This window comes from Eschrichtius robustus, chromosome 8, assembly GCF_028021215.1.
Source record: "Eschrichtius robustus isolate mEscRob2 chromosome 8, mEscRob2.pri, whole genome shotgun sequence".
NCBI classification, from domain to species: Eukaryota; Metazoa; Chordata; class Mammalia; order Artiodactyla; family Eschrichtiidae; genus Eschrichtius; species Eschrichtius robustus.
The window spans coordinates 82,791,140-82,803,465 of NC_090831.1; the positions used below are offsets into that span (position 1 = coordinate 82,791,140).

General features: G+C 44.3%; 1 protein-coding gene across 1 annotated transcript in view; it reads left to right on the top strand.

Annotated features, from left to right (window-relative positions):
* CHN2 (chimerin 2) overlaps nucleotides 1-12,326 on the top strand; it is a 325,693-nt gene that overhangs the window by 207,890 nt on the left and 105,477 nt on the right. Inside the window, exon 6 of the mRNA XM_068549225.1 lies at nucleotides 1,554-1,839. Coding sequence (XP_068405326.1) covers nucleotides 1,554-1,839 — 286 coding nt within the window. The remainder of the gene's footprint in view (nucleotides 1-1,553; nucleotides 1,840-12,326) is intronic.

Sequence of the window (12,326 nt, forward strand, 5' to 3'; positions counted from 1 at the left end):
AGACGCAAGAGGGAGGAGATACAGGGATATATGTATATGTATAGCTGATTCACTTTGCTATAAAGCAGAAACTAACACACCATTGTAAAGCAATTATACTCCAATAAAGATGTTAAAAAAATAAAAATAAAAATCATAGCACCCAAAAGACATTGCATTTACTGCACCTTCCTAACCTGGATCAAATGTTTTATGTCCTTTGATCCTCATGGCAATCCTGTAGGGTCTGGTGAAGGTTTTCAATTTCAGAATTGGATTGTTTTCCAAAAGTTCATTCGTGAACTCTTTGGAATTGGGAAGCTCTTTCTCCATGGAAGAAATGGTATCAATGAAACACTTCCCAGGGCCTTCCCTGGTGGCACAGTGATTGGGAGTCTGCCTGCCAATGCAGGGGACACCATGCTCTAGAGCCCGCAAGCCACAACTACTGAACCCGCATGCCACAACTACTGAAGCCCGTGCACCTAGAGCCCATGCTCCGCAACAAGAGAAGCCACTGCAACGAGAAGCCCGTGCACGCAACGAAGAGTAGCCCCCTCTCACCGCAACTTGGCAAAGCCCACGTGCAGCAACGAAGACCCAACGCAGCCATAAGAAAATAAATAAATAAATGTATTAAAAAAAAAGGAAAGAAAGAAACACTTCCCAGGTCAGCCCACAAAGGTGTGTTCAACCCACCATCTCGATGTTGTGATTGTGGAAAGCTAGATGCTTTCCAAGTTGCAACTGGGGATGGCATATCTTCAGTGATGTCATTATGAGGAAGCACTTCAAGAGTAGCAAGTGCTCTAGAGATGCAAAGTATTTTCCCAGCTTCCCAGCACCCCAGCAGCAGGAGCTGACAGTCCCAGTGGGGAGTCAAGCAGGGGCTGTGAGATACAGGACCAAGGCCAAGAGGGAACAATCAGCACTAAAGGGAGAGCACCGTAATGACTAGGTCATTGGAATGCTGGCTCTGGCGTTCCAGCAGGGAGCTCCACATGGCTCACCTGTTTCCCTTCTGCTGGACCAACTGGGGTGGGAGGCATGGGGTGCTTTACTGATAGTGGTTAAAGATGTAATAATAAAAGCACATCAGGCCAGTGGTGATAGCTTCCCTTGCAGAGGTAATTGCCTGGTACAAGGAGGGGGTGGAGGGGCGTGGCTAGTTCCCATTAAGAAATTTAGGTAAGATATCTGTAAATCAGGCAGTACTCCCTGACTTTTACGAATGAGAATGATCATGACCCAATGGCCTTAGGGATTTCTAGGACCAGATGATGCCATATGACTGGCTGGGGTTAAACCCACCTTTGCCTCTTTCCAGGGATATAGCCTCAATCAGGTACCCCATCTTTTCAAGGCTCAGTTTCCTCAGCAGTCAAACAGGGATAATAATTGCACCTGTCTCAACGGGTCTCCATGATAACTTAATGGGGAAAGTCATGTCCAAGGGCTTAGCCCAGTGCCTGGCATTCAGTATACGCTCGGGAAGTTTTAGCTGCCATTGCCTGGCCTGCCACTCACTGGCCTGATTTCTAACACTACTGTGATTTCTCCTTCCTCATGGGCAGGTTTGGAAACCAGACCTTAAACTACAGGCTCTTCTATGATGGAAAACACTTTGTGGGTGAGAAGAGGTTTGAATCGATTCATGATCTGGTCACAGATGGCTTGATAACGCTGTACATAGAAACAAAAGCTTCTGAATACATTTCCAAAATGACAACAAATCCCATCTATGAACACATTGGATATGCCACTTTACTCAGAGAAAAAGTATCCAGGAGGCTAAGCAGGTCTAAAAACGAATCAAGAAAAGCCAACGTCACAAATGAAGAACACACAGCGGTTGAAAAGGTAAGCTACGCGAGGGACAAAAACAGTCTCTCTCTCTGTTTTTCATCTATGCTCAAAAACCGGATGATTAATTCTATATGTGATTTGCCAGTATGTTATAGGAGACCACCGCAGCTCCACCGAAAGAACTTTAGAATTTTCATGCTAAAAGGGACCTTGGACATTTTTCAGTTCAACCCCCTCGTTTTACAGATGAGGACAGTGAGGTCCAGAAATGTTTGATCATTTGCCCCAACTCGTGCAGTCAGAGCCAGGACTTCCACAGATAATTATCTGTGAGTTTATTTGGAGTTTGAAAGGAAAAAAAAATCCCATTAATGATTTATGATGAAACTAGTCACTTGCTTTTTAATTGCCATTTGAGGTGTTACTGGCTCCATCTCTAGTTCCACCCAGCTGGCCAAATACATGGTATTTGCATTTCCTTCCCTTAGGACTGGGTGACCATGCGTGATCCACAGGTCAGTCGTCTCTTGAAGGTGGTTTTACCTAGATAACAGATTTTACTGACAGAGATGGGAGCATTAGCGGTGATGATGGCTATCTCTGAGAGGCTTGGAAAGACAGGCTATCCTTTGCCCCAAAGGAGGAGTTATTATGCCTCGCCGAGGATTAGAAGCTCCTAAGTGGGTGATGTTCAAGGTGGTTGCATCATGGCAGGATGTGGCGAGGAAGATCTGATTTTCCTCTCCAGTAAGCTGCTGTTTATTTGAAAGACACCACCACAGTTTGCTAGCAGATTTTTTGGATGTGCCTCTTTAGGAACCATCTGCTTTGCCTGGTCCTATCTGTTTTCCACTGAAAGAAAGTGACAGCCAGCCACGCCAGTCAGCCCCCACTGAGTCTGTGCTGAGCCCAGCTTCTAAGGCGGGCTTGGACTGGGGCAGATATAAATAAGCAGGGCGAGCACTGCTCCTTCTGGTGGTTACGAATCCTTAATTAAACTGGAATGGCCCCCTTCGTCCCCCTGTTGTCCAGTGTTAGCAGAAAGCAAAGGAACCTCAGGTTGACTGATTGGACTTCGGCTTTGGCGACGGGGATGCACCAGAAAGCACTGAAATGAGGAGGAGAGCAGAGGATGGCAGGCGGTCCTGTTGGCAGACAGGGGATGATCTTAATTGATTTGCTAATTAAGCTTTAGAGCCTAGGAGAACCTTCCTCAGAATCATGTCAGTTGGGCAGCTGGCTCATGAAAAATATCATTTGCCATTTTCTTTTTATAACTCCAGAGTCTCCAAAGCACCTGTTTATTCTTTGGCAAATAATTGATTTGGGAAATGGTGGGGTTTCTGATTGTTTACATTTCAACAAAAGAGAGAGAGAGAACTTGGGTCCCAACTTTCAGAGTTTGTTCCCGTCTAGGCGAAAGCCGTTCCTTACTCTGTTTGCCAAATCGGTTCAAAAGTAATTTAGAATAGAAAATCTGGAAGCTGACCTTCCTAGCCATGACAAATCAGAGGATGAATTGTAAAATAAATCTCTGAAGTGGTGTTTATATTTCTGAATTGGGGAGTGATGCCACCAAAAAGGCAATCTGTTACAACTGCAGGCAACACACTAGAACATTTCCAGGAAAAGAGGTGAGTAGGAAGTGACTCTTGTGTAGTTGGGATGAGAGATTAGATCCTGGGTGTTGGAATTGACATTCACTGATTTCTGCCCTCCCCCACAAGGGAAGTTGGGTCACTGCAAACTGATATTTCTAGATGATAGTCCCATAAGGAAATGTACAGGACAAAATATGTCCTTTCTTGTAGATCATTTTGTATTTATTTATTAAAATTAAATTTTGGAGGAAATTAATAATCAGATTAATAATCACTTTGATTGAGCCACCCAGTACACTTTTACCTTTTTAGGAAAAGGTAAATAAAGAAAACGTTGAAGGAGGAAGTCCAAACTCAGTGAAAGGTTTGATGGACAGGTGTTGGCGGTGCGGGTTTCTTGGATGCTAATGATGCAGTGTTTGGCTTTCCTGGAGGACACTCCGAATACTGGGTCTGGTCATTTGCCAGGGGTCGCTCATTTTGTTACTGGGTTTGTGAAGTAACTTGGTACGCCTCCATCTGTTTCTCTCTGACCTGTATTGACAAGTGGAATTACCAAGTCTCAGTCTTGCCAGAAATTCCATTTCCCTTAAGGGCAGGTCAGCGGACTGCTGCCATGGAGACAGTGACTAGAAAAGAGGTGGCAGAAACTTGAATGGATTGACTGAGAATGTCCGCGGCACATGTCTGCTTCGGTAATGGCACGTCTTGAAGGTTTTAATGAGTGAAATGGGTAGGTTTCCTAATACTTCTCAAATCCAGACAGCCCAGCATTTCATTTTCCAGAGTGCTTAAACTCCGTCCGCCCGTTTATTTTATTGATCATTTCCTAATGAATCCAGAGAGACTATGTTACCTGTAAATCCAAGGATATTAACAGTGTAAATTGGCAAAAAGATATTACCTACCCGATCAGATTTGAGCGGTTTCCAGATTTACCTCCTGTCAAGATGGTTAGCAGTGAACTTGATTTTAATAACTGCAGATGAGGTGGGGAGAGGGGAGGATGCAAAAAAAAAATGTTGTGGTTGTTAGCCAATAGGGATCTGTTTCCTTTCTGATTCTTTAATTGATTTTTAAAACATTATGATCTATAAGGGCTACCGTTTCATGTATTTAATTAAAATGATCATGCCCAGTGTCATTTCTTTTATGAAACTTATTTCAGAATTTATTCCATAGATGGAGGTCTACTGACCTCCAAAACTGGTGCTGTAAGCAATGTAAGAATAACAACAGGATTTAACATTGGTTCAGACATTTGCAGTTCGTAAACAGAATTCACGCATGTGAAATAGTTTCCCATTTTATCCTCAGAACGACTTTGCCAGGTACATAGGGCAGGAATCGTTATCCCCACTTTATTGAAAAAGTCACAATGGCAGGATGAGGAATCAAACCCACACTTCCTAACTCCAAGTTCAAATCTTCTTAAATCTATGGAGCAGCTGGACCTCATTCTGTTCTTATTGCCCTTATTGCCTTAAGCAAACACCCTTGCTTTTGACCATCCTAAGTCAATTGATGGTAAGAATCACTTAATATTTACGTGATGTGTTTTTGAAAATACACTGCTATTAATAGCTCTAATAACTAAACTGTCTTGTAAACGATACACAACTGAATCAAATATATGTAACAACAATATTTTCAATAGCACATATTTATTAAGTAAATTTGGCTTGCTGAATTAAATTGCATTTATGCTTTACTGGAGAAAAATCATCTGTACTCTTGATACAATACAAGCACATTTAAGAATATATTATAGTTTACCATTATTCATTTCACTGTTTTTAATAATAGCAAACATCAGAAAACAATCTAAATGCCCATCAATTGGGGAATTGCTTAGATGAGTTATGGTACACCGATGTACAGGAATATCATGCAACCACAGAAAAGAATGAGGATGCTCTCATATGGACCAGTTTGAAAAGATTACCCAGAGTTAGCAAATGCAAAACCAAATATACTATAGTATGGGTAGTATGGTTTCATTTGTGTAAACCAGAAAAACAGATTTTGCACATTTTTTTCTTGCAAAATCATAAAACATCCCTTGAAGGATGCAAGAGCTAGTATCAGGGTTGCCAGTGTGGAGGGGAAGGGGGTGTCTAAGATGTAAGGGAGGGAAGGAGACTCCTGCTGCTATTTCATACTCTTTGAATTTTGAACCATGATAAATGCAAGATCCCATTCAGAAAATTAAACAAGAAAACAAAATTCATCATGTCCTAAATTCACATATGTTAAAGCAAACCCTCAGTAAAACATCTTCTCTACTCAGTGTATCACACACACACATATACAGTTCCAACCCTCCGGACCCAGACTGTTTTCCCATCCCTTCTCACTGGCCCCCTTCCCCATCCTGATAGCTCTTTTTTTTCTTTCAGTTCTCCTTTGGATTGTTAGCAAAGAGTCTGTATTTAGAAGCCTTTTGCTGAAGGTTGGGAGCTAGAAGATGGTAATTATAGCACAGAACTAAATCAGCAAATAAAGAGTGTGGCGTGACTGTCCCTGGAAATGGGGTGACTGTTGCTCCCTCCCTGATCTTGACCCCTGCCCACCTATAGAGCCCTCAGCAGTGCTCCCCTGGGGTTCTTTCCAGCCCTCCCCCCATGTTTCATGCCCTTCCACCCCACCCCACCCCACCCTCCTTTCTCAAGCCGCCCCAGGCCAGCTCCCAGATTCCTCTTGCTTTCCTACAGCAGCGAGGAAGCCTTTTTCGTTTCTGGTTGTCTTGCTGTGAAACCAGGAGAGAGACCTTTTCTGGAGTGAAGGGCTCTGTCCTCCTGTATAGATGAGTGTTTCAGAGAGGAATGATCTCCAGCCTCCATGCCACTATTTATTTTCTTTTAGAAATAATTATTTTCTTTACGTCCAGGGTGAACCTTTCGTCTTTTATTTCACTGTTTCCACCATAGGGATCAGCTGGCCTGCAAGATATCTTTGCCTAATACCCATGTTACATTTTTCTCCATACTCCTGGAGCAAGAGAAAGTGCCCCCACCCCCACCCCAGGGCACAAATCTCCAGGCCTCGCTTACTGGCAGAAGCCTCAGCAGTGGATTCAGCTCATCCTGAGTGGTTCTCCCCACCAGTCCCATGATGGCCCCCAATGGCTGGTGCCCCTTGGTGACTTTTCACTCATCAGAGTGTTGCTTTTGCTGTTGTTTCCATCTTGGAAACTATCTGATTTGCTTTGTCTACAGGACAAAGTTCAGATTCCTCAGCAGGACATTTGCAGCCCATCTAAGCCCAGGCTCCCCTGGAAGCAGAGCCTGAGGCAAGGGCTTGGTGCATTGGTAATTTGGGAAGGCAGCCAGGGAGCAGGAGGGAGAGTGAAACAGACAAGGAGAGAAGCCAGTAGAAATGCAGATTATTGAGTTGGGCACCTTCCAAGGAGCCATGTAGAACTGCTCCTGGGAGGAACTGAAAGGGGGGTGGTATTTGCCCACCACCCCCTGACCTCTGTTGGCTGAGGGGTGCTTGTGAGCTGTTAAGTCCCTCAAGCACCAGGCCGTGCCTGCAGAGAACCAGGTGGGTTCCCAAGGGCAGGGAGTGAGAGATCACGGTGAGGACAGATGCTGTCGGGCTGCCGGAAGGTGAGAGCCACAGCAATGCCTGGGGTCGATGGTGGGCCAGACAATGCCCACTGCAGTCCGGCCCCGCCTTTCCCAGCCTGTCTCCAGAGGCTGGCCTCCCTCGCCGGCCTGTGGTCTACAGATGTTCCTGTGCCCCGTCTGACATGCCTTCCCTCTCCTGTTATCTTCAGCTTTCTGTTCACCCTTTAGAGACAAGCACAGCCTCCCTAATAAAACCTGCTGGGACCCACCCTCCCTCACCAACTCTAAAGGATTGATCTCATCTCACCACTTTCAAAACAAAAAACTTTTTATTGAAGTATAGTTGATTTACAATGTTGTGTTAGCTTCAGGTGTACCGCAAAGTGATTCAAATATATATATTCTTTTTCAGATTCTTTTCCATTATAGGTTATTACAAGATATTGACTATAGTTCCCTGTGCCATATAGTAGTTCCTTGTTGTTTATCCATTTTATATAAAATAGTGTGTGTCTATTAATCCCAAACTCCTAAGTTACCCCTCCCCCCTTCCCCTTTGGTAACCGTAAGTTTGTTTTCTATGTTTGTGAATCTGTTTCTGTTTTGTAAATAAGTTCATTTGTATGAGTTTTTTTTAGCCTAATGTTTTGCACATAATCTTTAATATAATTTAACATGCTGTGTCTTAGGTAATTATTGAAATCAGTGGTTCTCAGTGTCTCTCTCAGTGACTGGCAGCATCACATTCCCCAAGGGACTGATTAGAAATTCACCTGCTCGGCCCCCACCCCAGCACTACCGGGTCAGGACCTCTGGGGGCGGCACCTGCCAGCCGCTGTGTGACCAAGCCTCCAGGTGGCTCCGGTGCACGCCCAAGTTTGAGAACCCCTGGTTTAGACGCTCCTCTCTTCCTCTAGAAGTTGACCAGTTGGAGGCCCAGGTCACTCCTTGGTTTACATCTCAATTCTAAAGCCCAACCCATGAAGGACTCAGCAGAGTAAACACTGTTGAATGAACAGATGGATAATTTTCAAAATGGAACAGATTGGCTCACACTCACCCTAAGGAACAGCGTATCTCGAATACACCAAGATGGTGCATCAGTATCTCCCACCATCTTCTCTCAGTGCGGCTCCTTCCACCCCTGGGCTAAACTCTGACTTGCTGTGGCATCCTGAGAAGCGAGAGCCTGGAGGAGGAGGGTCGTGGAGACCATCTTGTGCATCCCCTTTGTTTTACACAGCAGGAGACTAAGGCACCCAGCTCATTTGTCTGGAGTATTTCAGAGACATCTAGAGGTCACAGAGGCTTGGATAGAAAAAAAATGATTTAAAGCAACCTGCCACTTAGAAGTTCTCTTAAAGTTAAGATCTTTGAGGAGGAGCACAAGTTATATGTACAGGACTCCTGTGTGAATGATTGAAAAGTGAAAAATGAATTCAGGTTGCAGTTAGTCTTAAAGGTGTCCCAGCAGTTAGGGCCCAGTAAGAAATAGAAGACACATTCACTGGGATTTTGAAGAGAATTTGATTCACAAGGGATCTTTCCCAGGGGCTGGCAATGGCGAGAACTGTTACCTCCCCAGTGCTGAAGGGACTATGGGAAGGCACTGGGTTTCTGGGGTCTTATGAGAGCTGGAGGGGAGACTCCCACAGGAGGGGGCTGCCACAGAAGGGGGAGACTGCAGGAGAAGGGCTTCTGTAGGTAGGGAGCTCACATAAAAAGGGAACTCCCACAGGAGGGGACTCTCATAGAGAGAGGCCCTCACAGTCAAGCAAGGGTGCAACCCTTGGGTGCTGCGCCCCTCAAGCGGGAAGGGGCAGGGGAAGAAATATCTCAGCTTCTCTCTCCTGCCACCCTTTGATCTCTTGCCTGTATCTCCCATTGGACAAATCCAACCAGCAGCCAGAGGACAAAGGAGCCAGGGTTACCGTCCATAGGAGTCAGTCTCCCCACCATAGGTGAGGAGGGAATGAATGGGGGGGGGTGGGATGTGGCAGAGAATAACCAATGCAAGGAACGAATAGAATAAAAGTGTGTTAGCCTTGTTCTAATTCCTATAGAACGTTCAATCACCAGGTTCAGAAGCCACGATTGGCATTAATGCAAGATGACGAGGTAGCCCTTTTTGTGGGTGGGCTCCACCACTGTGCCATTATGGAAGGGGTCTTGGTCCTGGAGGGTGGAGGGGCTTTGTAACTTCATTAAGGACAGTTAATTCAAGCATGGTGTCGCCCATTGCCCTTCCCCGAGCAGAGATGCTGCATCCATTTGCCAAAGAAAGAGCCTGCATTGTTCACATAGAAAGCATCCAGGGGCCGAAAAAGATACAGTCATATTACAGGGTCTGGAGAACCTGTAGATTTGTTCCGCGGGAGGTCTCTTGGAAATAATATGTAACTGACATAACCAGTCTTTTCTCAGGAGAAAGGATAAATGAAGATGAGCATAACTTAGCTAGTAAAAGTGACAGGTACAGTAATGACTCTGATCATCCATCTTCCTGCTCACACACACAGTGTCATAAAATGGCATGCGATATAACGCTGTAAGAATGGATTTGAACTTAGATTACATTTGCTCATGAAACCAGGTTTTACCGAGAGTTATTTTAAATCAGAATCCTCTAAGGGTGTGGGATTTATCATGCAGTCTGGAAAAGAGCTGATTTGGCTTGGTCAGTGGTTCTCAAACCGGCTTCGGGTTAGAATCACCCTAGGAGCTTTTTAAAAAAAGACACATGTTAACCCCTCCTGACTTACTAAATCAAAGCCTTTACTGGTGAAGCTCAAGCATCTCTGTTTTTAAGGTTCCCCAGGTGATTCTAAAGTTCTCAGCCCCTGGTTAGATGAAAGGTCAGATGGGGAAGTAAAGGTTGTCAGATACTTGGGAGCATTTTCTTTTAAGGACTCCTGTCCCTCTTTCTCTAATGCCTCTTATATTTCTGAGACTCTTTTATGCCCTAATTTAGGCACTGGCATTCTTTCTTACCTTTACCTCCACACAGAAAGTTCTCCATGTAAACATTCTTAAGAGAGTAAACTCTGGTGGTTCTGGTCACCTGAGTTGGTTCAAAGGTTTGCTTTGCTCCTTTTTTCCTGGGTCCTTTCCCCAGATTATTGGCTAAAATTTAAATGATGGGGAAAATTAAATGTAGTAGGATTAAGAGAATTTAATGAAGAGACAAGAAAAAGTCAGTATCTCTTCTTTAGGGGCTAGTGGGTGGTTTTCTTAATGACTAAGTTTATAGGACTAGGATTCTCAACCTTACCTGCCCACTGGGGAGTTTTCAAAAATACCAGTGCCTGGGCCATACCCCCAGAAAACAGATTTAACTACTTAGGATAAGGGCAGAGCATCTGGTGTTTATATTCTCTGGGTGATTCTGATATGCAGCTAAAGCTGAGAACCCCTGCTATGGAGGAATAAGTAAAAATGGGTTAGGTTGTTCTGTACACTAGATTTATCTTTATCAGAAAGCTTCTCTTTTTTACCAGTACCTCACTATCAGTGGTCTCAAGGTTAGAGCTTTACAGGAACAAAAAGGAAAGTTATCCTAATACATTCAGTGTGTGTCAGAATAAGATGGTCCAAACAAACCTTCCTCATTCATCCCCATCAAAAATCTCTGGAAAACAGCGCGATGCAACCCTTGCTGAAGTATTTTCTATGCATGCAGTGCCATCTACTGGCTGAAAGAAGAGTTACATGCTGACTGCAATCTCAAAGGACCACACTTAACAGATGTGGGAGTAATGAGCAAGAACAAATTTTCGGCAATGAACCCACTGAATCGTCCCCATTTCCTCAGGTTTTATAGCATAGATCAGGCTATGCAGTGGCTAGGGGGTGTCTGTTTTGTGGTTCGGGCTCATTCTTTGCGTAAGCAGGTGGGCAGTTCCTCCAGCTTGGGGCGCTTAGGTATAAAAATGGTCCCAATGATCTGATTCACTGAAATTCTGGTCCTGGGTCACACAAACTTTTTGGCCTCAGGGCCCTTTTATACTCTTTCAAATTCCTGGGGATCCCAAAGAGCTTTTGTTTATGTGAGTTATATCTACTGACATTTACTGCATTAGAAAGTAAAACTGAGAGAACATTTAATTCTTTTAAACATAACAGTAATAAAGTCATTATGTGTTTGTGTAAATAACATATTTTTGTGAAAAATAACCCCATTCTCCAAAACAAAAAAAAAATTAGAATATTGGCATTGTTTTACATTTTGTAAATCTCTTAAGTGTCTGGCTTAATAGACAACATCTGGATTCTCACTCCTGCTTCTGTATTCAATCTGTGGTGATATATTATTTCCTTTGAAGTGTAGGGAGAAGCTCTGGCCTCAAACAGATAAGTCATTGGGAAAAGGAAGAATGTTTTTATAGCCTTTTTAGGTAAATTTGAAGTTTTTTACTTTTTTTCTTTTTTTTAATAATAGAACAAAACTTAACAGATGGTAGTTTCTTAAAGGTTACTTACAATGTCAATGAGTTGGAAAAGGCAATTGATAAAAATAGTTTTGACATTATGGACTCTCTGAGACGATCTTGGGGTCCCCCAAACGTTGGTGGACCACACTTGGAGAACTGCTGCTCTAGGCAGACGTTTGATGGACAGAAAGCACACCTTTTAAAGGTTATGTCTGTACGTCTCCAGGGAGGTGTTTGGGAGGAATTATTATGCCACTTTTAGCACCTTTGACTGTGGGAGGTAAATGATTCTGTCGCCTGGGGCTGCCGTCCACCTTTGGAGACTGCAGGGCTTGCCCTGATGATGACCTCAGAGTTCTTCCCAATGGCTCTCCCTGGAGGTGAGCAGCAGCACTGATTCTGGGGCCTCTGTCATTTGAAAACAGCTTTCCAGGTAATTCTGATGCATATTCCAATAAAGAACCACCGACCTGCTCTTACTCCCTTCTCTGTACAGATGAGAAGCTGGGACCCAGAGCTCAAGGTGACATGGTGACAGTGAGCACTGGCAGACAAGACACCACTGTAGGGAATCCCATTATTCCCTTTCCCTGGCCTGGTACAGGGTGTCGGCCTCTTTCTTACTCTTCCGGTGCCTCTCCTTCCACCAGCTTTGTGTCTGTCTCATCAGGACTTAACCAGTCTCCCCACCTCCACCCCACAGTGAGTCACTGTCATTTTTGCCACCTAGAGCCATGCACCCTCTTTTGGAAATTGCACCCAGAGCCACTTCCCCTTCCGCTCTCAGTGTATGTCCTTCTTTGCTCCCAGAGTTGGGCTGGTGGTTCAAGGCTGATCCAAGGGGTCACATTTCCATGGCCACTCTGGTTGGTTCAAGGGTTGGCATGCGGTCAAGTCAGAACCCATGAAACCAATAGACTTGCCCTGTGAATTCCCGG